Source organism: Hibiscus syriacus, unplaced genomic scaffold (genome assembly GCF_006381635.1).
Source record: "Hibiscus syriacus cultivar Baekdansim isolate YM2019G1 unplaced genomic scaffold, ASM638163v2 tig00110819_pilon, whole genome shotgun sequence".
Classification (NCBI taxonomy): Eukaryota; Viridiplantae; Streptophyta; class Magnoliopsida; order Malvales; family Malvaceae; genus Hibiscus; species Hibiscus syriacus.
Genome location: NW_024062875.1, coordinates 1,479,587 through 1,503,537, shown reverse-complemented (window position 1 = coordinate 1,503,537; position 23,951 = coordinate 1,479,587). Strand labels below are relative to the sequence as shown.

The window sequence follows — 23,951 nt, the reverse complement described above, 5'->3', positions numbered from 1 at the left end:
ATTTTCATCAGCTAAACGAAGTCTGCTTCAAACTAACCCTAAAAACTCCCAAACATCTTAAACAAAAAGTTCATCTCCAAGGATTTATCAACAACTTAACTGGGAATAAAGTAAGACTCAAACTTTGATATTTATAGAGGGATTTCACCACTGTCAGCAATCACAACTTTGCTCTTGGGTGTCCCACTCTGCATTCCTTCGGCTTCGATTTTGTAGACCACATCCATACCGGACAGCACCTTTCCGAACACAACATGTCTGCCATCCAGCCTGTTTAGGAACAATGTAAAACTTAGAAACATATAAACATCCTAACTGTTTGCGACTGTCAGTTTGTAAATTACCAGCTCGTTGTCACAGTTGTAATGAAGAATTGCGACCCGTTGGTGTCAGGACCGGCGTTTGCCATTGACAAAAACCCTATTTTTCCACCAAAAAAAGAAAAAGAAAAAAGAAAACAAGGTTCATGATTGTCACAACTTTTCATTCTTTTCCTTTATGTATAGCACTTGATATAATGACATATTGGCTCTCACCAGGTCCAGTGTGCTTCAGCTTGAAATTCTCATCGGCAAATTTCTCACCATGGATTGATTCTCCACCTCTTCCATCACCAAGTGTAAAATCACCACCTTGAATCATGAAGTTTGGAATAATCCGGTGAAACGCACTTCCTTTGTAGTGAAGAGGTTTCCCACTCTTTCCGACACCCTTTTCCCCTGTAATGGAAAACCCAATCGCATAACAGCTCTACATTAAACAATTGTTGCTAATGGTTTTCCCTAGTTCTACAGACATTACATCTTTTAAGGTAACTAAGGTTGATCAAAGAGATAACTCATACCTGTGCAGAGTGCTCGGAAATTTTCTGCATATAAGAAAGTTTAAGCTGATTAGAAAAATAACAGCCAAGAAAATTGCAGACTACAACCATTAATTTAGCCATAACATCATCATACCTGCTGTTTTCGGAACTGTCTTTCCGAAGAGTCCCATAACAATTCGACCTAAGAACAATAGTTCAGTAATCGTTTAGCTGTCTAAACCGAAAGCACGAGCGGCTATAACGCAAAGCAAAATATACTTCTATACAGAAATCCACATGGAATGATTAGATTACTCTCCCAATATCAAACTAAATCTTCATTCCTTCTCAAGATAATTAGTTATACAAGCAGACTAAGTTGCTTCTTAAGCGAAAACCCCTTTCTCACAAATCTTAAGGGCTAGCATTTAAGCTTATATCACAGATCCAATGGGATTAATTCGTAAGTAAGAGAAGTGAAGCATACCAGCAGGTTTTCCTGCAATTTCAACATCAAAGTAAACTTTGTGAGTAACTTCTTTCAGATCTTCGATGGACTTTTTTGCCTGAAAATTCCAAGAAAAAACACAACAAATAATGAAATTCACTAATCGTATCAGATTATCGTCAAATTCATCTATCTAATTGTATGCAAAATATAGCATCAATATTAAGCTCAATGAACTGTGCGAACAAATAAAAAAAAACAAAATAATCGAACAATCAGTCAAGAAAAAAAAGAAGCCAGATGATGTTAACAAAATGTAAAGCGATTTTCACATTTTATTCACATATCAAGACAAAAAAACCAAAACCCAGAACTTAAAAAGGGGGGACCATGAAAAAAGGTAAACCTGAGTAAGAGCCAGAGATCCAAGAAGAACCAAAGTGCAAATCAAGGTGAGAGGCAGCAATCGTGAACTATCCATCTCTCTTCAATTATCGTCGGAGGCGATTAATGGTATGAACGTATGAACTGAAGAAAGGAGAAGCAAAGAAACTATATACGGGGTAGGATATGTCACCGGTATACTGATCAGCCAATAAGCGTGCGCCGCGTAATTTACTGGTTGATCTGTTTAAATGTCATTGGTTCTTGGTTAGATAAACTATCAAATGAACTCTCCTAATTATCTTATTTATAGTCCTTACCAATGAAAATGTCATCCATCTCAGTTTTTTTTTTGTCCTCCGTGCCATTTATTAAGGATGAATTTTTATTTTCTTTCACGTAATTATAGAAGTGTGGTGTACGAACGAACTAAATTATCTAATTGGTTAAAATGATAATTATTATATTGAGCGTTTATATTATACCTATTGATAAAAAATGAGTGATTACTTGACCCATTTGGTTGACTTAAATACTTGACTTCATGGAGTTTATACTCATACCTATTAATTGATTGATTTATTGATCGACCAAAGTATTGATTGGTTAGTATTTTATCCGACTGTTGATCGACTCGTGTGACCCTTATTTATTGACCCAAGCTATTTTGAGTGTTGATCGTTTTGACTATTAATAATTTTGATTATTAGTTTTGATTGTTAATCGTAATTGTTTATCATTATTAACTTTTATCAGTAAGTTTACTTTTTGATCAATTTAATTGATTTTAATCCATATTTCATTGATGTTAATATAATTCTTTATTCATGTTTTTCTAAGGTCATTTCGAACCTTTAATATCAAATCGATATTACTTATTGATAAACAAAAGACTATTGTTCTCGATCTACAATTTCACTTAAACTAAAAAGGTTTGTCTGTATGGTGTGTATAAATTGTCAATGATTAAAAAATTTAAACAAATACTCTCTCAAAGTATTAAAAAAAAATCTAATACAAACGCTCACATAGTTATATATGGATATACTATATTAAATACAAGTCCTTACAATTTTGATGAGTTTATTGAGAGTTCCGAAGTTGAGTTGCGTGATCTGCATAAAATTTATTGTAAGGATCTATAAGTCGATTGTTAAAATCGCCATGTTTGAGTTCTACAAATTAAGGTTCATTCCAATATATGAATTCATAACGAGTTGAGCAAAGAGAAGGAACCATCTTGCTTGCTACATCGAAACCTGCTCGATTCTTGGACGAGGAACTGGCAGTAATAACCGCTATCTGCCATACAAACCCTACACTCTACTTTCCAATTCAGATCGAAACCCAACTGCAGCCGTAACCGGTTGGGAGGTTCACCTTTTGATCATCGGTGAGGGCTACGGAAATGATGCTGCAACCACTCGAGAGGATACAACATGTAATTAACGTAAACCCGAGACGCATTCCCACTCAAACAGGGCACTATGTTGCTCCGCATGCTATCGATTTCCTCCGAGGCTCCAGCATCTCACAAAAGTGGGTTGCGGACTACAATACTCTCTATTATTATTATACCCACCATCGCCTGACACTTCTGCCATTCCTACAGATCTATATTCTGTAGGGCAAAACGCAGTTCCCGATGGCTAAGGATGGTTTGATTGTTGTCATGGCAGTAAATTAAGCCCGTAGTCAGGGTCACCGCAAGCCGTGGATCACCTCTCAGGCGAAAAGGGTATCCGATGTTGTAGATATCTCCGCACGAAGTAGTACATGATCCAGGACTGGTCCTTGCTTGGATTTGAACAAAGAAAAGTGTGAAGTAGTAAAGGGATTGAGACTGGGTTTCTCGTCTTAATTCTTCTGCAGGATGAATATACAATTGCTAGTAGATAAAGGAAAGACTTCCTTTTCCTGGATCACTGGAAAGCTCAGTTATATATATATATATAGTTAAGATTCACTCATACAATATAAAAAAATTTCAGTAGATTAAAATATCGATGCTTTAATGGATACTAGATTTTCATAGGATCTTTATTTGTGTATTCATGATCTGTAAATTCTGTTGATTAATGCTATTTAATTTTGTAGTATAGTGAAGCTCTGATTTATATAAACTGTTTTAAATATTTTTTTATAATTATTCAAATATTTTAAATGTAATAGAGCTCTGTTATGAAATAATATGAATTTACTATAAAAAAGATTAAAATTTAATGATTATTCCCACGGTTCAATGTAACAACTTCAATTTATTTTATAATGATTGAATATGAAATGTTACATAAATGTTTTTAAAAAATATCCAAATAATAAATGATGTGTGCAATTTTTTTCACTGACTAATTAAATAAAATGTATTCTTAGAATATTGTGATATAAATTATGATTTATACATATTAAATTAATATCCTTTTATTGGAATTTGCGTTATACATAAATAGACTTATAGTGATTGGTGAGTACAAGAGCAAATAAATGGAATAGTCTAGTACCAGTAGTTGAAAAGTAAATATTTGAAATTATTTAACTCTTTTTCTAAAATCATTAAATATAAATAAATAAAACTAGATTTATAGATTTTAATATTAAAAAACTTAATTTGATCAATTTAAACACAAACTTTTTTAAAAAAATTAATAACAAAATTTCGAAGATCTAAATAAATCAAAATTAAAAGGTTGAGATCCTCGTAATAAATCAACCCTAAAAATTTAAAATGAAGTAGTGAAATTAAAAGCCACTCTTAAAATAAATATAAATTCAAAATCCATACAAATTAAAATAATCTAAAATGATTTGACTTTCAATCAGTGTAGACCCACGCCCATGTGAATCATTAACGTTGCCTTTATTTATTACTACAGCATTTTGATCCGTAACTCATAGGATACCTTTTTCTTTTATCTTCATGGTTATATTGTCATGAATTTCTCATCTTTAAATCATGCCACTTCAACTTTTATATTTTCTTATTATTAATTAAAAAATAAAATTTAAAAAGAATCATTAAATTATTTTAATATAATATTTTAAATATTAAACTTTTAAAAGTTATAAAATACACCCTAAGTTTTAAATTTTATTATAAATTTGTTATTGTCTAGATGTCATAACAAATTAAAATTATTAAATAATATCTTATTTAACTCTTCAATTATAACCTAAAAGTTAAGCAATACTTTTTATTTTAAAAAATTAGAAAATTTTACTAACAACCAGTTGGTTTAGTGGGATGATGTACTAGATCTCTTAAGCAATGTTAGAGGTTCGAATCTTGATGTTTGTGAATGGAGCAAATTGGGTTGGGAGGATCGTCCTCACCTCTACAGTATCTGATACGGATTAATCGATCAACGGATCGAATATTAGTGGTTATAACAAAAAAAAAGGAAATTTAAAAAAATATATGAAATTCATAATTTATTTCAAAACTATAAAAATATTTTTTAAAATTATATATTTGAGAAAATCATTTACATCATGAACTTTTAATAAAAATTATAATTAAAAAACATATAGATTTAAATAATATCGTATAAATTGTATTTGAAAATTAAAAATTTAGTTTGTAAAAATAACGAAAGATTTGTATAAAGACTTTTAGTTATGTTTAGGGATTTAAAAGAGATGGAATCCAACAACCGGTCAACAAGTTGTCTTGCGTGACCAAACAATGTCATATCAGTCGACTTAATGATGAACCAAATCGTTATGAATCAATGATATTAAAAATTAAACTTTTGAAACATTAATGAGGAAAAGAGAAAGTTACTTAAACATTAATGACCATTTATGTAGTTTACCCCTAATTATATTTAAATATAATTATCATGATGAAGCATGACAATTCAAAAGTAAATCCATTAAAACATTCATCTAATATTATCTTAAAACCCTTGGTCAAAAAAAGAAAATACAATTTTATAACCATTTAAACATTCCCCTGAAAATCCCAGTCTGTTTAAATCTTTCAAGTGAACTTTTCTCTGATAAAAAATAACAGAGTCCTTCGATGGGGAGTTACAGGATGTGTGTGTGCTTTACTAGGAAGTTCAAAGTCACCGAGGCAGCACCACCACCGGACGTCAATGATGCATTCAAGAAGTACGCCGAGGGTGGTCCCCACATGACGGCGGAGCAGCTGCATCGGTTCTTGGTGGAGATGCAGGGGCAAGGCGGTGCAACGGTGGCGAATGCAGAGGGGATTGTTCAGCAGGTGCTGCAAAAACGGCATCATATGGCCAAGTTCAGGAGACGCAGTTTAACCCTTGATGATTTCCACCATTACTTGTTTTCTGCAGATCTGAATCCGTCCATTGGTGACCAGGTGCTTGCTCTGTTTTATTTTCTTTTTTTCTCTCTGTTTTTGTTCCAACAACTAAGAAAATTTCCCCCAGGAAAACGATGAATGTTCTTCACAATTTGATAGGATCTGTTATATTTCAGGTCCACCATGACATGACAGCTCCATTGTCCCATTATTTCATATACACCGGCCACAATTCATATTTAACTGGGAATCAGCTAAGCAGTGATTGTAGCGATGTGCCCATCATAAAGGCATTGAAGAGAGGTGTAAGAGTGGTGGAGCTTGATATATGGCCCAATTCCACCAAAGATGATGTTCATGTTCTTCATGGAAGGTTAAATTTAAATGCTTCTAATTCCCTTTATTTGCTATGTTAATTTGAAATCATTTATCAAAAAAAAAGAATTTTTTTTGAAATCATTGATTTAATTAATCTATAGGACTTTGACAACTCCTGTTGAACTCATCAAGTGTTTAAAATCCATTAAAGAACATGCCTTTAGTGCATCACCTTATCCTGTTGTAATTACTCTTGAAGACCACCTAACTCCAGAACTTCAGGCAAAAGTTGCTCAGGTACTTTATACAATTCTTTGTCTTTTTCAGAAAGAACTTGTGTTTGGAATTACCCTTGATTGACCTGAAAATGATCTCATTGTAGATGGTTACTCAAACGTTTGGGAAAATGCTGTTTCACCCTGATTCTGAATGTCTGAAAGAAGCCCCTACGCCGGAGGATCTCAAGTATCGGATTATTATTTCGACAAAACCTCCCAAAGAGTACCTTGAAGCCGAAAGTAATAAGGACAAAATGAATAATTTTCAAAAGGGGAAGGAGTCTGATGATGATGTTTGGGGAAAAGAACCAGCAGGGCTTACAGGTGATCCAGAAGATGACAAGGTGTGCTTGGAAATGAATTTGAGTTGCATCTATGATTTGCACCATCTTCCTATATTTAGTTTTTTAGGGAGTCACTGAAGTTTCCATCTATGATTTGCAGACCGATAGTGATGGAAGTGAGAACAATCGGGACGATGAAGAAACTGATTCATTTGAACCCGAATTACGCCTTTCAAGAGCACCTGCGTACAAGCATCTTATCGCCATTCATGCTGGCAAACCCAAGGGTGGGCTGAAAGAGGCACTGAAAGTTGAACCTGATAAAGTCAGGCGCCTTAGTTTGAGTGAACAAGCACTTGAAAAGGCTACAATGTCCCATGGAACAGATGTTGTGAGGTATAGTAAATATTTGTATTAGTTTCTAACTGAACGTTCCTGGTATAACTATAATGTGCTGAATATGCAAAATCTAATTGATTCTAATCTTGATATCGTTGTGTTTAGATTTACTCAGAAGAATTTCCTGAGAATATATCCCAAGGGCACTCGGTTTAACTCCTCAAACTACAAGCCATTGATTGGTTGGATTTATGGTGCTCAAATGGTTGCCTTTAACATGCAGGTATTCCTTCAATTCCTTCCTTGATTTGCTGTACAAGTTTGGATCATCTTAAATGCAAAGAGCATTCTCGTCAATTTTATTTTTGCTTCTTAATTCGAATGCAAAAATAACTTGTCGTGATTCGACTTTGAATGACATGGTTCCATAATGGATAGTGCACTTCATACGTCAAGCCAACAAGGTTTCGGTCTGATTGCAGGGATACGGTAGGTATCTTTGGCTGATGCATGGGATGTTCAGATCTAATGGAGGCAGTGGTTATGTGAAGAAACCGGATTTTCTGATGAATGTGAATCCAGATGGTTCGGTTTTTGATCCAAAAGCCGACGTGCCTGTCAAGAAAACTTTAAAGGTAAGCATTTTGCAATATGAACAGATTCTCATCCTTCTCAGGACCCTTTTAACTAAACCCTTCATTGTCAACTAACAGGTGAAAGTATATATGGGAGATGGGTGGCACTTGGATTTTAAACATACACACTTTGACTTGTATTCTCCGCCCGATTTCTACACCAGGGTAAGATGTTTTGCACCTGTATTCGAAAATCGAAATGATCTGGAACTCGTTTAATTTCGAATAAAGTTTTGATTTGAATCTAAAACTTGATTGCAGGTTGGTATTGCGGGAGTTCCAACTGATGAAATAATGAAGAAAACAAAGAAAAAAGAAGACAATTGGACACCTGTTTGGGACGAAGAATTTATGTTTCCATTGAGAGTTCCTGAATTGGCTTTACTCCGAATTGAGGTCCATGAATATGACATATCAGAGAAAGATGATTTTGCAGGTCAAACTTGTTTGCCAGTCTCTGAACTGAAGCCTGGGATTCGAGCAGTCCCCCTCTTCGATAGAAAGGGGGAGAAGTTCAACTCTGTAAGACTACTTATGCGGTTTGAGTTTGTTTGAGACTATGAACATGAAGATATGTATTGCTTTAACCTAATCTCTTTACTGTCACACGATCACTTTACTTTCAATTAGCTGTTTTGATTCAGAACAATGCTCCGTCCTCCAGGTGCATAATACTTACTCCCGGGCCAAATTATTCCATATGCTTCCTTTACTGCACAACGCAAACCAGTTTCATTCCAATAAATATGTCACTAGGGGTAATTTAACCCCAACCCTAAAATAAAACACGTAAAGGTGATAACCATCCAAAATATCTCTAATATTTTGAAGGTAAAAAGGCAAATCAGTTGTTGGAGCCCTGGAGGTAGTTAATTTCTGTTGAGGTTTTTCTTTTTCCATTTTTACAACTGATTCTCTGTTTATAATATGGTTTTGTCTTGTAGTTTCTGTAAAAGGTTATTTGTTACATATCTAATTGTTGTGTTTTATCCGTCAGATTGATTACTTTAGGAAAAAAATATGATGCAGTTTGCTTTCAGTTTTCTGTCAATTTCATGAATTGTGGTGGATGTCGTTACTCTTTGTTTGTCCCCTTTTTATACCAATTTCAGTGTCTGAATTTTTTCATCAACTCCTTGAATATTTCTTCTTGTTTCTTTTACAAATAAGCGTATTTTCCATCTTTGGTGACTCAAAGAGGGAATTCACTTAAACTGGTTTCATGATGAAGGGTAGGTCACAAAAAGTAGATAGGGTTCCTAAAAAATTATCGTTTTTATTGGAGTTGTCGGCTTCGAATGATCTCATTGGGTTCAAAAGTGCCATCGAAGAAGGGTGTCATGACATCGATGAGTCAAGCTTATGGTACGGAAGGAAAATTGGTTCGAGGAAGATGGGGCTTGAAGAAAGAACACCTCTTTTGATTGTTTCCCTCTTCGGGAGCAAGGACGTAATGAATTATATTATCAAAAGCGGTCATGTTGATGTTAATCGAGCTCATGGTTCCGATGGTGCCACTGCTCTTCACTGTGCTGTTGCCGGTAGATCATTTTGTTCTACTGAGGTTGTAAGAATCTTGCTTGATGCGGGTGCTGATATCAATTCTCTTGATGCTAATGGAAACAGGCCTGTTGATTTAATTGTTCCGACTCGTAATTCAACTTTCAGCTTGAAGAAGAAGATGTTGCAGTCTTTGTTGAAAGGAAGCAGATATGATGGTGAAATAGAAGGTTTGCCTACGGAAATAGAGGGTTGTAATTCAATGGTCCAGATTTTGAAAGATGGAACTGAAAAGAAAGAGTATTCTATTGATTTTACTCTTCCGAACATTAAGAGTGAGATATATGGCACAGATGAGTTTAGGATGTATAATTTCAAGGTCACGCCTTGCTCGAGAGCTTACTCTCATGATTGGACCGAGTGCCCTTTTGTGCATCCCGGGGAAAATGCGAGGAGACGTGATCCTAGGAAATACCTATACAGTTGTGTTCCTTGTCCTGAATTCCGTAAGGGTTCCTGCAAACAGGGCGATAATTGCGAGTATGCACATGGTATTTTTGAGTGTTGGCTTCATCCTGCCCAATATCGAACTCGTTTATGCAAGGACGAGACTAATTGCAAGAGGAGGGTTTGTTTCTTTGCTCACAAGCCTGAAGAGCTTCGTCCTGTGTATGCTTCAATAGGTTCAGCACTGCCCTCCCCAAGATCTTATTCAGCTATGGGTTCCTCTTTAGAAATGGGTTCAATGAGCCCACATGGTCTTGGCTCCCCATCTGTTTTGTTACCTTCAACATCAACACCGCCCTTGACCCCTACTGGTACTGGTAGTATATCTTCACCTATAGCTGGAGTGACGTGGCCTAACCAGTCTATTATCGTACCGTCATTGGAGCTTCATGGTAGTAGGCTGAGAACTGCTCGAAGAGTTTGGAATATGGACTTGGAAATGGAACAACTCAGACCGGAAAGTTGTCACCTCCAACCAACTCAGCAGCTAATTGATGAGATAACAGGTCTTTCCTCCACCACCAATTGGAACAATCCCTTGTCCACTACTTCAACCTTTTCTGCATCTGTAGACGAAACTGGTGAATCAAATTGGTTTGGAGGAATCTCACTCGATACTTCAACTCATCAGCTGCAGTCTCCCATTGGAGTCAGCTACATGACCAACCTAGCATCCTCTGCCATGAGGGCATCTCAATCCTCAGGGGTCGACACATCTAGGCCGACTGCAGGTACAATTTTAAGTCCAAATCCAGCTGCCTTTGCAAACCGGAGGCCAAGCTTTATGGAACTTACTTCCATAAATCACCATTTGGGGTTTTCTTCACCAAGTGCAGTGCCTTGTAACTTCTCAAATTGGGGTTCGCCTGATGGAAAACTAGACTGGGGTATACAGGGAGAAGAGAAAAATAAACTAACACACGCTTTGTGTTTTGCGTTCCAAAGCAGTAGCAGTAATTTGGGAGATCCAGCACAGTCAATATCGTCAACTTCAGAGGAGCCAGATGTGTCCTGGGTCCAGTCTTTGGTGACGGACAGCCTTTCTGAGCAGCTCAGTGTCGAGGACGAGCAGCAAGAGAAATAAATTTCTCATCATAACAACGTCTGTGTTCTCTACCTGGGTGGAGCAATATTATATGGAACATGAGCATATGGCGACCCAAAAGTAAAGCTAGAAAAAGGTGGGCTTAACAAAAGGTTTCAACTAATTCTAATGAAAGTTCCCTGTTTCGTCCATCAATGATTTGGTGAAGAAGGTAGGTAGGTCAATATCAAGTATATATATAATTGGTGGGGTTTTTGTATACATATTATGTACTATAAAAAGTATTGAATTATTCAATAAATACGCATATATAGATGTTTTTGTGAAAACTTGCTTTTCATATACTGTAATATGGAAATCCAATGGTCTAAATATTGTTACTTAAAGGAATTAAAAAAAAGAATTCTTAATTTCTTTATCTTAATCCATACTGGGTGTTGGGTTTATTTTATGCTGCTGGTGTCATGGTGTGGAATATATTCATCTCACCTTCTACTTAGTTAAAAATATTAAGATAGATATCAGATTTGTTCTCATATCCTAACCAGGAGAGAATTATTTTGGAAAATATGAGATAACACCAAAAAAATACTTTGCATAATTTATTTTATATAATGTATGTAATCATTTTCCTAGAAAAAAATTAAAAATAAATACTTCATATAAAGATGATTAATCTTTCAATACTTTGAAGTAAGTCTTGTAATTTGAAAAATGTTGTTTCGCCCTCAAATTATGCCTTTCAAAAGCACCGATGTACATGCATCTTGTCGCCATTGATGCTGGCAAACCCAAGGGTGAGTTGAAAGAGGCACTAAAATGTTGAACTTGATAAAGTCAGGCCTTAATTTGAGTGAACAAGCACTTGAAAAAGGCTAAGATGTCCCATGGAACATATGTTGTGAGGTATAATAATTATTTGTATTAGTCTTGGAGGCCTTGTTAGTAATGTTTAGATGCTAATAACCACAATGTTACTTGTAGATTTTGTTTATCTGATATTTAAGCTGCCCAGATTTTTTGTTGTCTTTTGTGCGTATTGTATATTGTAACATAGGGGCAGTCACTACCTGTCGGTAAAACACAGGAAAATCAATCGATGGCTGGCGGCAACCGCAGCGAGGATATGGGCTTAGGGTTAGAGAGAAAGGGATTTTTTAAGGAGAAAAATATATTTTAGGTTTTTTTATGAAGGGGGTTTTAAAAAAACTTTTAAAATTTCAGGGGCTAGTTTTAAAATTAACCTTTTTTAACGAAGGAAAGTTAACTATCCAGTGATCTAAATGTAATAAAACGATAACGTAAGTGATCAAAATATTGCATTTTGGAAATCAGTGACCAACATCAAACAAAACAAAAACATAAGAGGGCACCATTGTTATTTATCCTTACTAATAACATTAAAAAAAAGACTGAACAAAATAATAGAAAAGAAGATGAAACTCAAGAAAAACTTAATTGAAAAGAAAATAATAATGATATTTGACTGAATCTATACAAAGATTACAAAAACAATTAATCCTAACCTTAAAATATAAACATAAAAGTAATGGAAAACCCTAAAGTCAACCCTCTTCCTCAATTACGCAATGCTGAGAACCAACTGGCGCCTATGTTGTTGACTCAGGCACTCCCCAAGAACAGTGGTAACCCTACTGAATTCTTTAACGGGCCTGAAGTCTTGTGTTCCCCGCAACTTGAAGGACCGGGCTCCCCTTTCCCAGATGAAGATCAACGTGTGACAAAGAAAGTGAGAAATAAGGAAGATGAAGATGATCATATGGAGGAAGCCCAGGAGGGAATAGAAGCACAGATGAATAAGACTAATGCTGGAGAAGATGCTGATAAACAGGAGAAGTTATCCTACGCTGGGGCAGTTACGAGTCAATCACCACGAATTGAGGATGTAGTTTCGCTTCAGGCCATGGACGAGGTGGTGTCGATGGCGAGTGTATCGTGGACAACAATGGCCCATATCCGGTGATCCAATTTGCGGATCAAGTGCATGACAGAATCGACTATAGTATGAGGCGTTCGGTCATCGTTCGACTTCTCAGACGTGCCATTGGTTATAAAACTCTGTTGAATCGTATTGGTATCTTATGGCAACTTCAAGGTCAATACCAGGTTATTGATTTAGAGAACGATTATTTTCTAGTAAAGTTTGAAAGTGAGCAGGATTACATTCATGTTTTGACGGAGGGACCATGGACGATTTTTGGAAGCTATCTCACAGTCCAACCATGGAGTCGATCGTTCTCAACAATGGAAAAACATCCATCACAGGTCATTGTTTGGGTGTGATTACCGGGTCTTCCTTACATATACTATTCCAAAGCGATATTTCGTCGTATCGCTATGGTTATCGGACAAGTTGTGAAGATTGATTATAACACGAATTCGGGGGAAAGAGGTAGATTTGCTCGCTTGACGATTTTGGTGAATCTTAATAAACCATTAATTCCTTGCATCAAGATTGATGGATTCTGGCAAAAGATTGAGTATGAAGGTTTGCAGCAGATATGTTTTCACTGCGGTGTCTATGGGCATTCAAAAGAAAGTTGTGGACACATAGAAGGTAATACAAGCAAGGGCAAGATAGCGAATGTTACAAGTGTCAATATGGAGAAAGAGTTTTATGGAGAGGAGGCTAGATACGGACCATGGATGATAGCGGAGACCCGTAGGAGGCGTACTAGGAGAAATACAGATTCACATCCTAAAGTCAGTGGTGATAACGTGCAAGGTTCTCGGTTTGCTATTTTGAACGATAGTAAAAACAATCCTGTTGCGAATAATACAACTCCTACGGTAGTAATAGAGGCAGAAATCAGCAAGAGTAATGATCCGGTGAATACTCCTCGGATGGAGAATCGGGGTAAAGGAAAAGACAAAACAGTTCTTGGTTCAAGGGGGATTGGGAATAACATACTAGAAAACTCGAACAACAAGGTGGTTACTGGAGATAGTCGAGCTTTGCAACATATCAATGTGATTGAAATAGAGGTTGGGGTGATCCCTCAAGGTACGAAAACTAGGAAAATTACAGCGACAGGAAACCATTCGACAATTGTTATTTCGGAAAATAATAGAGATAGCCTTGGAAGTAAAGGGGTTCGTGGTAAGTTTACCGGAAAAGAGGTGGGGGAGAAGACAAGGGACTTAAAGTGAGGAGAAATAAGGACTTTAGATTTTCACAGGCAGTGGTTACGGATTGGATGAGGAATATTAATCTTAGTCCGCAAGTTAATAAAGTAACGTTGCATGGAGAGAGTTCCTCATTCCCATATGAAAAAGAAAGGGAGGAAGCTCTACCGCATACAACGAAGGGGAGTACTTCTGCTTCGGAAGAAATTCACGTTCTGGATGGCGAGAATGCCAACCCGAATCTACCTCTGTGAGGGGACACCTCTTGTAATTTTGTTTAATAGTTAATTTTCTTTTTTGGAATTGTCAGGGTGCTGACGATATCTTCGGGAACATTGTCGGTATAATTGACCTTGTATTGTTGCTTTGCTGAAAACTCGGATTAATGGTATTGTTGCCGATAAAGTCATCTAGACCTTGGGATATCCGCATTCGTTTAGAGTAGAAGCCCATGGGTTTAGTGGTGGGATTTGGATACTTTGGGAGGACGGATTAAATGTTAAGATTTTAACCATTTCGAACCAGTTTATTCATGGGAGGTGCTGGTCGAAAAATGATACTCGCTGGCATTACTTTACGGTTGTTTATGCAAGTCCTCAAGTGGAGAAGCGGAAGCTAATTTGGAATCATCTAATGAATCTTGCTCCAAGCGATACTGAAGCGTGGATACTGGGAGGTGATTTCAACTCCATATTTCGGCCCAAAAAAAAGGAAAGTGGCGCAATTCGTGGATCGAGGATTAGTGCATTGTTCGCTGATTTCATTTTTAAGATGGGTTTATATGAAGTTGTTTACCGAGGATCAAAGTTTACATGGAGGAGAGGGAATCTTTGCAAACGGTTAGATCGCTGCCTCATCAATAATTGTTGGGCTAATGTCTTCCCTAATACTATGATGTTGCATCTTGATAGAGTGGGCTCGGATCATTGTTCGCTTCTAGTTCAAATTCAGAGTGTTCAGAGATCTCAAATGATTAAACCTTTTCGATTCATTGCTGCATGGCAGGATCACCCTCAGTTTAAGAGTTTTTTTATCGGAAGTTTGGAGCAACTATTTGGATATGCTAGCCAATGTCAATTCTTTCCAAACTAAAGCGAAAGATTGGAATTTAAAGGTATTTGGTCATATAGAGAGGAAAAAAAGAGAATTACTGGCACATTTACGAGGTATTGATAAAGCGCTCCTTACTCGCTATACTCGGAGATTAGTGGAGTTGCAGTATCGTTTATCATATGAACTTGAAGAGGTTCTGCAACAAGAGGAGAGCTTGTGGTTACAGAAGTCGAGGAATCAATGGGTTCTTTATAGAGACAAGAATACAAAATATTTCCACGCGTGCACGATGAGGAGGTGTCGTCACAATTTCATTGGTGCTCTTAAATCACCGAATGGCAGTTGGGTGTCGGACCAAAAAGCTCTTTGCTCAATGGTGGTTAACTTCTATAAGAATTTATTCACAAGCAGTAATATTGATGGGCATGGGTACCCGATTTAGGGATGTTTTCCAACAATCTCTGTTTCACAGTTGAATAATCTCTCACGACCGTTAATTAATGAAGAGATTCGCGAAGTGGTATTTAATATGAGTCCACTAAATGCTCCTGGAGTTGATGGGCTTCATGTGTTCTTCTATCAGTGGAACTGGGATACAGTAAGCTTCAATGTGTGCCAAATGATCAAAAACATTTTTGCAGGAGGAACTCTTGATGATGAAATTAATCGAACTCTTTTGGTGCTAATTCCGAAAGTACAAGTACCATAATCTTTTAATCAATTCCGACCTATTAGTTTGTGCTCTGTGCTATACAAAATTGTTACTAAGCTTATTGTTAACCAGCTTAAACCGATGATGAATCAATGGATATCGGAAAATCAAACAAGTTTTGTTCCTGACAGTTCGATTATTGGAAACATTATTGTCGCACAAGAGATTGTTCATACCATGAGATCGAAGAAAGGTAAAGTTGGTTTTATGTCGATAAAAATTGACATTGAAAAAGCTTATGACCGCCTTGAATGGTCTTTTATTGATGATACTCTAGGCGAGTTGCATATCCCGGTGAGCATTCGGTCACTTATCATGAGATGTGTAACGTCAGTTTTGACTCAGGTTCTTTAGAATGGGGTTATGTCTGAAGCATTTAAACCATCTAGAGGACTACGACAAGGAGACCCTTTATCACCATATTTGTTTATGATGTGCATGGAGAGACTGGCGCATGCGATTTCTATAGCTGTTGAGAACGGGCAGTGGAAGCCTATTCACCTGTGTCGTAATGGACCTAACCTTTCTCACTTATTCTTTGCGGACGATTTGGTTCTCTTTGCTGAGGCTTCTATTGAACAATGCTATGTTATTCGAAATATATTGGATCTTTTCTGTAGGTTCTCAGGCCAGAAAATCAACATCCAGAAGACTACTATATTTTATTCAAAGAATGTGGAGTCGGGCTTAAAGAGTTCTATCAATTCTCAATTTGGTTTCTAGGAGGTCCATAATTTGGGAAAATATCTTGGTGTTCCCCTTCTACACTCTCGGATAACAAGAGCTTCTTTTAGTTACATCGTTTCGAGAGTCCGTGATAAACTTGTAGGATGGAAGGCTAAAGCACTATCTTTGGCGGGCAGAATTACTTTGGCTAAAACAGTTCTTTCGACTATCTCTTATTTTTCAATGCAGTCCATAAAGCTTCTAAAAGGGATATATGATGAAGTAGAAAAATTAATTCAGGGCTTTATTTGGGGTCGAACTGAGGCTAGAGGTGGAGTTTCCCTTGTCAATTGGGAGACTATGTGTAAACCTACAAGCAAGGGTGGTATCGGCATAAAGAAATTATATGATCAAAATGACGTTTTCCTCATGAAACTAGCGTTTAATATGATTGCTAAGGCGGACAAGTTATGGGCTAAAGTGCTACGTTCCAAATACAAGTGGCAAAGTGGTTTACCCGACTCCATTATGCGTAAGGGTTGCTTGCATGTTTGGAAAGCAATTTCTCAAGTATGGAGTGATGTACGCCATAATCTGGTTTAGAGTATTGGTGATGGCCGAAATGTTGACTTTTGGAGGGACGCATGGCTTAGTGATGTGGGTCCTTTGAATTGCTTTGTTACTAATCAACCCGATAGAGAGAGACTCCCAAGTCGATCGGTAGCTTCAATGGTGGACGCAAATGGTCTTTAGCGCTGGGAATTATTCAATCATATATTACCTAACACTATTATACAGAGGCTGGCAGCAACGATGCCCCCATGGCAGTGCAGGAAACTCGATGTGCTGGGGTGGAAGTGGAATTTTGACCGATGTTTACGGTTAAGTCGGCATATGATATGAGACAGGAATGCTCGGATGACAGGCCACATAAGGTATGGGAAGTGATTTCAAAATACGGTGGTTTGCAAAGAATTAATTTTTTTTTGTGGTTATTAGCTAACGATAGGATTCTAACCAATACGGAGAGAGTAAGACGACACTTAGCTACAAGTAATTATTGTGGAGTTTGCGGGCAGCCGGGGGAAACAATAGATCATCTTTTTCGCCACTGCTTTTTGGCTATGGGAATCTGGTCCTCGCTAGTTAAAGATGATAAATTGCATGATTTTCTTTCACGAGACATAAGGAGTTGGTTGCAAATTAATATTGTCTCTCTGCGATTTTATGCACGAGATGAACAAGATTGAGACTTATTATTTGGTTCGATCCTTTGTTTGTTATGGAAGAATCGCAATAAAAGGATTTTTGAACCGGATTATATTGAACATGAATCTGTTTTGGAACAAGGCAAGCGTCTTTGTTTCGAAGCTAACCGTGCACTTGCTTCTACTATGTCGAGGAGTCAGACTTATCGGCAGGTTAATAGGATTGTTCTTTGGTCTCCACCGCCTCCGAACTGGTGTAAGATGAATACAGATGGGTCCCGTAAAGCTGGAAACGGATTTGCGACCTGTGGGGGTGTTCTCCGATCCTCGAATGGTGATTGGCTTGTTGGCTTCTCTAAGGTAATAGGTATATGTTCTATCGTTGAGGCGGAACTATGGGGTATTTATGAAGGTCTTTCTCATGCATGGAACCGTGGGGAACGACAAGTCATGGTAGAAGCCGATAGCGTGGAGGTTATTCAGATGCTACAGAGGAAAACCAAGAGAGGTTCGTTCTTATCTCTTCTTGACCGAGTTTTGGAGTTATTAAATCGAGAATGGAATGTTACTTTACGTTATGTAAATCGGGAGGCGAATAAGGTAGCTGACAAGTTGGCGAGGATCGCTGCTGGCCGAGGTTACTCTCAGTCGATTTTTCACAGTCCACCGCTGGAGGTTATTAATCTAATACAAGAGGAGGCCACTGCTTGTAACTTAGAAGCAAGCATCTAAGTGCTAGCTATTTTTTTCTTTTATTCACCAAAAAAAAAAAAACATAAAAGTGATAGCCATCTAAAACATCTCTAATATTTTGAAGGTAAAAAGACATAAAACTTGTAATTATTTTTTGTGTAAGACAAATTTTAGGTTTGCCTTGTTCTCAAATTTGCATTTTGAAGGGGATGATGAGGGGCTTTGCTAAGAGCCCTGGTGGCATATTGACAAAAGTTGTTTTCTCTTTTATTTTCCTTTTTATTTATTTGTAATCTTGGTGTTTTATAACAATGTTTGTTTTATTACAAAAGTTAACTTCCTATGTTAGTCCTACGTCAGACTATATAACATGTGTAGATAATTTTTGTTGGGGTTTTTCTTTTTTCCTTTTCTACAACTGATTCTCTGTTTCTTATATGGTTCTGTCATTTATTTTCTGGATAATGTTATTTGTTACATGTCTAATTGTTGTGATTTTTAAGAATTGGTGTTTTATCTGTCAAATTAATTGCTTTAGGAAAAAATAGAATGTCGTTTTGATTCATTTTTCTGTCAATTTCATGAATTGTGGTGGAGGATGTTACTCTTTGTTTGTCCCCTTTTTATACCAATTTCAGTGCCTGGATTTTTTCATCAAGTCCCTCTATATTTTTTTTCCTCTTTATTCTACAAGTAAGTTTATTTTCCATCTTCTGTGACTCAAAAAGGCAATTAACTCAAATTGGATTCATGATGAAGGGCGGGTCTCAAAAAGTAGACAAATTTCCTCAAAAGTTCTCGTTTTTATTGGAGTTGTCGGCTTCGAATGATCTTGTTGGCTTCAAAAGTGCTATTGAAGAAGGGTGTTATGACATCGATGAGCCGAGCTTGTGGTACGGAAGGAGAATTGGTTCGACGAAGATAGGGTTTGAAGAAAGAACACCTCTATTGATTGCTTCTCTCTTCGGGAGCAAGGACGTGGTGAATTATATTGTCAAAAGCGGTCGTGTCGATGTTAACCAAACTCATGGTTCCGATGGTGCCACTACTCTTCACTGTGCTGTTGTTGGCGGATCATTTTGTTCGGCTGAGGTCGTAAGAATCTTGCTTGATGCGGCTGCAGATATCAATTCTCTTGATGCTAATGGAAACCGGCCTGTTGACTTGATTACTTCGGATCGAAATTCAGCTTTCAGCTTGAGGAAGAAGATTTTGGAGTCTTTGTTGAAAGAAAGCACATGTGATGGTGAAATAGAAGGTTTGCCTGCAGAAATAGAGGGTTGTAATTCAATGGACCGTGTGTTTTGAAAGATGGAACTGAAAAGAAAGAGTATTGATTTTACTCTTCCGGACATTAGGAGTGAGATACATGGCACAGATGAGTTTAGGATGTATAACTTCAAAGTCACGCCTTGCTCAAGGGCTTACTCTCATGACTGGACCGAGTGCCCTTTTGTTCATCCCGGGGAAAATGCGAGGAGATGTGATCCTCGGAAATACCTATACAGTTGCGTTCCTTGCCTTGAATTTCGTAAGGATTCCTGCAAGCAGGGCAATAATTGTGAGTATGCACATGGTATTTTCGAGTGTTGGCTTCATCCTGCCCAATATCGAACTCGTTTATGCAAGGACGAGACCGATTGAAACAGGAAGATTTGTTTCTTTGCTCACAAGCCTGAAAAGCTTCGCCCTGTTTATGCTTCAACAGGTTCAGCACTGCCTTCCCCAAGATCTTATTCGGCTATGGGTTCCTCTCTAGACATGGGTTCAATGAGCCTACATGGTCTTGGCTCCCCATCAGTTTTGTTACCTTCAACATCAACACGGCCCTTGACCCCTACTGGTACTGGTAGTATATCTTCACCTATGGCTGGAGTGATGTGGCCTAACCAGTCTAACAATTTATCGTCACTGGAGCTTCATGGTAGTAGTCTGAGAACTGCTCGACAAGTTCGGAATATGGACTTGGACATGGAACAACACAGCAGCTAATTGATGAGACACTAGGTCTTTCCTCCACCACCAATTGGAACAATCCCTTGTCCACTACTTCAACCTTTTCTGCATCTGCAGACGAAAATGGTAAATCAAATTGGTTCGGAGGATTCTCACTCGATGCTTCAACTCATCAGCTGCAGTCTCCCACTGGAGTTAGCTACATGGCCAACCTAGCATCCCATTCCATGAGGGCATCTCAATCCTATGGGGTCGACCCATCTAGGTCGACTGCAAGTCCAGTTTTAAGTCCAAGTCCAGCTCCCTTTGCAAACCGGAGGTCAAGCTTTATGGAATTTACTTCGTTAAATCACAAATCGGGGCTTTCTTCACCAAGTGCAGTGCCTTCTAACTTCTCGGATTGGGGTTCACCTGATGGAAAACTAGACTGGGGTATACATAGACAAGAGCTAAATAAACTAACACAAGCTTCATGTTTTTCGTTCCAAAGTAGTAGCAGCTATTTGAGAGATCCAACACAGTCACTGTCGTCAACTTCAGACGAGCCAGATGTTTCCTGGGTCCAGTCTTTGGAGAAGGACAAGCAGCAACTATCTCATCATAACACTGATGGTTCGGCAGTGTTCCCTGTTTGGGTGGAGCAATATTATATGGAACATGAGAAAATGGAGACCCAAAAGCAAAGCTAGCAAAACGTGAGCAGAACAAAAGGTTTCAGCTAATACGGATAAAAGTTCCAAGTTAATCCATGAATGATATGATCAAATAGATAGTTAAGTCAATTTCAAGTATGGATGTATATATATATATATATATTTAATTGGTGGGCTTGTTGAATATATTTATATGGAAATCCAATGGTCTTGGGATTATTTATGTTGCTGGTGTGAAAAATATATATTCATCTCACCTTCAACTCAATTAAAAAAAATAGAATAAATATCCATTCATAAAACATCCGAAAATGGAATAATTTCATTATATAAAATAATATAATAAAAAAATGTATTTCGGTGTCCTATTGTCACCATTTTTGTGTTTTGGTAAGATTACTGAAACTTGAACTTTAATTATTTGAAGACCAAAAAAAAAAGAGGAAAAATCACAAAGTCCTTTAAGCGAAAAGAATAAAGGCCCTTTGTTTTAGCTCTATGTTTTCTAAAGTACTTAAAATTATTCAGATCTGCGAATCCAAAACATGTTGGGATCCGTCTCATAAAATATCACATCTCCGCTGTTGCTCACATAATGATCTTCTCTAAGGCTCGACACTAGAATTTTTAGCAAGTGAATTGGAATCGGCCCTGACTTCTGCGGCTCCCGATAGTATTTTCCGATTACCGGTTTCGCAGCTTTCGTCTGCAACATGGAGAAGAAAACATTAGAACTGACCCGCATCAATCTAAGCTCATCTTAGATGTTAAATACCGTGGTGAACTTAGCAAAAGAGTTTGGGTTCTAATTATAATTTTCAATAATATTGAGAGATTTAATGAAAATTTTCAAAAAATCTTAAAGGGTTTAATTGAAGATATTAAAAATTTTGAGGCTTAATGAAAATTTCTAAAACTTTGAGGGGATTAAAGAAAATTTTCAAAACTTTTTGTAAACACATATAGGCTACTGGCTACTGCTGCATTGACAGTTAAGTTGATAAAAAGACCCAACTGATGCATCACTAATACTTCGATGACTCAATAAAATCTTTTAAAATTTGGATACTAATTTAGAGTTAAAGTTTGAGGGTGCTTGTTGGAATTAACCCAAGAAAAAAAAGTAAGAATACTTACAGCTTCAACTAAGTGATAATGGGGGATCTGAGGGAAGAGATGATGAATGACATGGGTGCCAATGTCATGCTGGATACTGTTGAATACACCGTAATCACGGTCAACTGTTGTAAGCCCTCCCCTCAGGTAACTCCATTCCTGAAAGTTACAACACGAATTTACGAGTGAAATTCGAAGTGTCACGGATTTTGAACATGGACCGTAAAACAGACACGTAAAACGATTCTCGATCGATGGAGTTTTAGTTAATTACCTTGCCACGATACCAAGGAAGTTTCCGCTCATATCCATGGTGATGAAGGTAAGTAACTAAATCCAGCCATACGACGAAAATCTATGGAAATGAGTAAACATCGCGTTAAATTACTTGGTTATTACCAGAGAAATTCTGCATTTTTTTTGTAAAACTGGGGGCATACCAAGTAGGGAACACCGTAGAGCTTGAATGTCATGGCTGAACCCAATTCAAAGGATAAATAGACAAGGAAACCGACCATTGCAATCCAACAGGCTGTTGAAGTCATTATTTGTTTCCTGTCTTGTGGAGAAAACAAGCTGCTGTAGGGGTTGAAGTGAGATCCTGTCTTTCCTGGACTTCTGTACCACTGTAATAATGCACCAAATTTAATTACTTCACTTTGATTGTAGGAACAATTGCATTATCATCTACTTCAATCTAAACAAAGGTTTGCGTGTACATAAGTTTAGATTTAGGTCTTTATAAAAGAAAAAAAGCGAAGGTGTCACACCAAATACATAGGGTATGCAAATAGAGGGAAAGGGATAGTGAATCTCAGAAGTTTTGTTCTGATCCCCAAATCCTTGTAAACCTTCTCAGGCATCTGAGAATGAAAAAAGAAAAAGAAGAGGGCAGTTAAATCTAATACATATTGGAAGAGGATTGCATGAACCGAGTGAACTCAATTAGATACATTACCGGAACCCAAGACTCATCCTTTTCAACATTCCCATGGTTTTGATGATGAGTTTTATGGCTTATTCTCCTACAAAATTTCCAAATGATGTTTGATGTAATTGCATATATACTATGGAAAATTCAAATGTTAAACCCGATTAAGTAATGAGCCTACCATCCGTGGTAAGGAACGAGGATTGCAGAATGTAAAATATGACCCACCACATTATTAAGAATGGGATCATCAGAGAAGCTTCCATGGCCACTGCGAAATCCAATACAAATCAGAGTTAATTAACTGACACGAACAAAATGTAAAACCCAGAACTGGAAATGGATGCTCGATTAGTACCAATCGTGTCCGAGAACAAAGAGAGCCCAAAACATGGTTCCTTGAGCAACCCAGTAGACAGGCCAAAAGAACCAGGTGTCGAAGTAAGCCGCAGCTGCTAACAATGCAAAGACGACAATGACATCCCTGAAGACATAACTCATTGACCTCCATGGATTCTTGACCCAACAGTGCTTTGGAATGGCAGCTCGGATATCAGCAATACGAAAAGGAGGGGCTGCACTTGGATCAAAGTCATCTTGGCCATTAATCCCATTCTTGTACTCTTTCTTATCCTCCATTGTTTTTGCAAATGAATCGTTGATTGAAGGACTCATTGTCTCTCAAATCCCAGTATATATCTCTCTGCAAATCCCAATTCAGACTTGAATTACAAGACACAAAAAGAAAAGAAAAAAGAGTAAAGTGTGTTTTCGGTGTTGTTGGAAGGAAACGTTAATATATTCCAAACATTCAGACAATTACTTTTCAATGTTTGTTCTTTATCATAATTACCAGAAAAAAGAAACCCAATAATTGAGAATCTGTGTGCATGCATATTGCTGTTATTGTAATGATTTTCCGACAAATCAAGGAAACATGTGTACTGATTGAAGCCCTTTTTCTCCCCCCGTTGAAAGTTGCAGACAACATGGG

General features: G+C 37.3%; 4 protein-coding genes and 1 pseudogene across 5 annotated transcripts; 3 read left to right on the top strand and 2 right to left on the bottom strand.

Annotated features, from left to right (window-relative positions):
- Positions 1-23: 23 nt before the first annotated feature.
- On the bottom strand, positions 24-1,787 carry LOC120142224 (peptidyl-prolyl cis-trans isomerase CYP20-1-like). The gene is made up of 7 exons (XM_039156971.1): positions 1,660-1,787; positions 1,293-1,371; positions 960-1,007; positions 845-868; positions 537-719; positions 345-420; positions 24-270 (listed from the first exon to the last, which is right to left on the bottom strand). The coding sequence occupies exons 1-7, from the start codon at positions 1,732-1,734 to the stop codon at positions 132-134; spliced, it is 624 nt and encodes a 207-aa protein (XP_039012902.1). The 5' UTR covers positions 1,735-1,787; the 3' UTR covers positions 24-131.
- A 3,818-nt stretch (positions 1,788-5,605) lies between these two features.
- Positions 5,606-8,413, top strand: LOC120142223 (phosphoinositide phospholipase C 4-like). The gene is made up of 9 exons (XM_039156970.1): positions 5,606-5,973; positions 6,093-6,289; positions 6,396-6,531; positions 6,617-6,856; positions 6,957-7,192; positions 7,301-7,418; positions 7,618-7,770; positions 7,849-7,935; positions 8,032-8,413. Exons 1-9 carry the CDS (start codon positions 5,659-5,661, stop codon positions 8,323-8,325), a joined length of 1,776 nt encoding a protein of 591 aa, XP_039012901.1. The 5' UTR covers positions 5,606-5,658; the 3' UTR covers positions 8,326-8,413.
- Positions 8,414-8,800: 387 nt separating this feature from the next.
- LOC120142160 (zinc finger CCCH domain-containing protein 66-like) lies at positions 8,801-10,956 on the top strand. Of its 2 annotated transcripts, XM_039156890.1 has the most exons (2): positions 8,801-10,520; positions 10,552-10,719. In XM_039156890.1, the coding sequence occupies exons 1-2, from the start codon at positions 8,993-8,995 to the stop codon at positions 10,578-10,580; spliced, it is 1,557 nt and encodes a 518-aa protein (XP_039012821.1). In that variant the 5' UTR covers positions 8,801-8,992; the 3' UTR covers positions 10,581-10,719. The 2 variants fall into 2 exon arrangements, with proteins under 2 accessions (XP_039012821.1, XP_039012820.1); XM_039156889.1 differs by having other exon boundaries at positions 8,801-10,956.
- Positions 10,957-19,018: 8,062 nt separating this feature from the next.
- On the top strand, positions 19,019-20,946 carry LOC120142115 (annotated as a pseudogene).
- A 337-nt stretch (positions 20,947-21,283) lies between these two features.
- Positions 21,284-23,734, bottom strand: LOC120142041 (acyl-lipid omega-3 desaturase (cytochrome b5), endoplasmic reticulum-like). Its single transcript, XM_039156799.1, has 8 exons — positions 23,316-23,734; positions 23,139-23,228; positions 22,985-23,051; positions 22,797-22,889; positions 22,467-22,652; positions 22,301-22,381; positions 22,048-22,185; positions 21,284-21,616 (listed from the first exon to the last, which is right to left on the bottom strand). Exons 1-8 carry the CDS (start codon positions 23,630-23,632, stop codon positions 21,431-21,433), a joined length of 1,158 nt encoding a protein of 385 aa, XP_039012730.1. The 5' UTR covers positions 23,633-23,734; the 3' UTR covers positions 21,284-21,430.
- Between the last annotated feature and the right edge of the window lie 217 nt (positions 23,735-23,951).

Coding starts and splice junctions, on each gene's coding strand:
- LOC120142224 (XM_039156971.1), bottom strand. CDS start 1,734: ATGGATAGTTCACGATTGCTGCCTCTCACCTTGATTTGCACTTTGGTT. Junction 1,008..1,292: donor AATTGCAGGAAAACCTGCTG/GTATGCTTCACT, acceptor TATTGTTCTTAG/GTCGAATTGTTATGGGACTC. Junction 421..536: donor GCTGAAGCACACTGGACCTG/GTGAGAGCCAAT, acceptor GTGGAAAAATAG/GGTTTTTGTCAATGGCAAAC.
- LOC120142223 (XM_039156970.1), top strand. CDS start 5,659: ATGGGGAGTTACAGGATGTGTGTGTGCTTTACTAGGAAGTTCAAAGTC. Junction 6,532..6,616: donor TTCAGGCAAAAGTTGCTCAG/GTACTTTATACA, acceptor ATCTCATTGTAG/ATGGTTACTCAAACGTTTGG. Junction 7,193..7,300: donor CATGGAACAGATGTTGTGAG/GTATAGTAAATA, acceptor CGTTGTGTTTAG/ATTTACTCAGAAGAATTTCC.
- LOC120142160 (XM_039156889.1), top strand. CDS start 8,993: ATGATGAAGGGTAGGTCACAAAAAGTAGATAGGGTTCCTAAAAAATTA.
- LOC120142041 (XM_039156799.1), bottom strand. CDS start 23,632: ATGAGTCCTTCAATCAACGATTCATTTGCAAAAACAATGGAGGATAAG. Junction 22,382..22,466: donor TCTACGGTGTTCCCTACTTG/GTATGCCCCCAG, acceptor TCATTTCCATAG/ATTTTCGTCGTATGGCTGGA. Junction 22,186..22,300: donor TTCCTTGGTATCGTGGCAAG/GTAATTAACTAA, acceptor TGTAACTTTCAG/GAATGGAGTTACCTGAGGGG.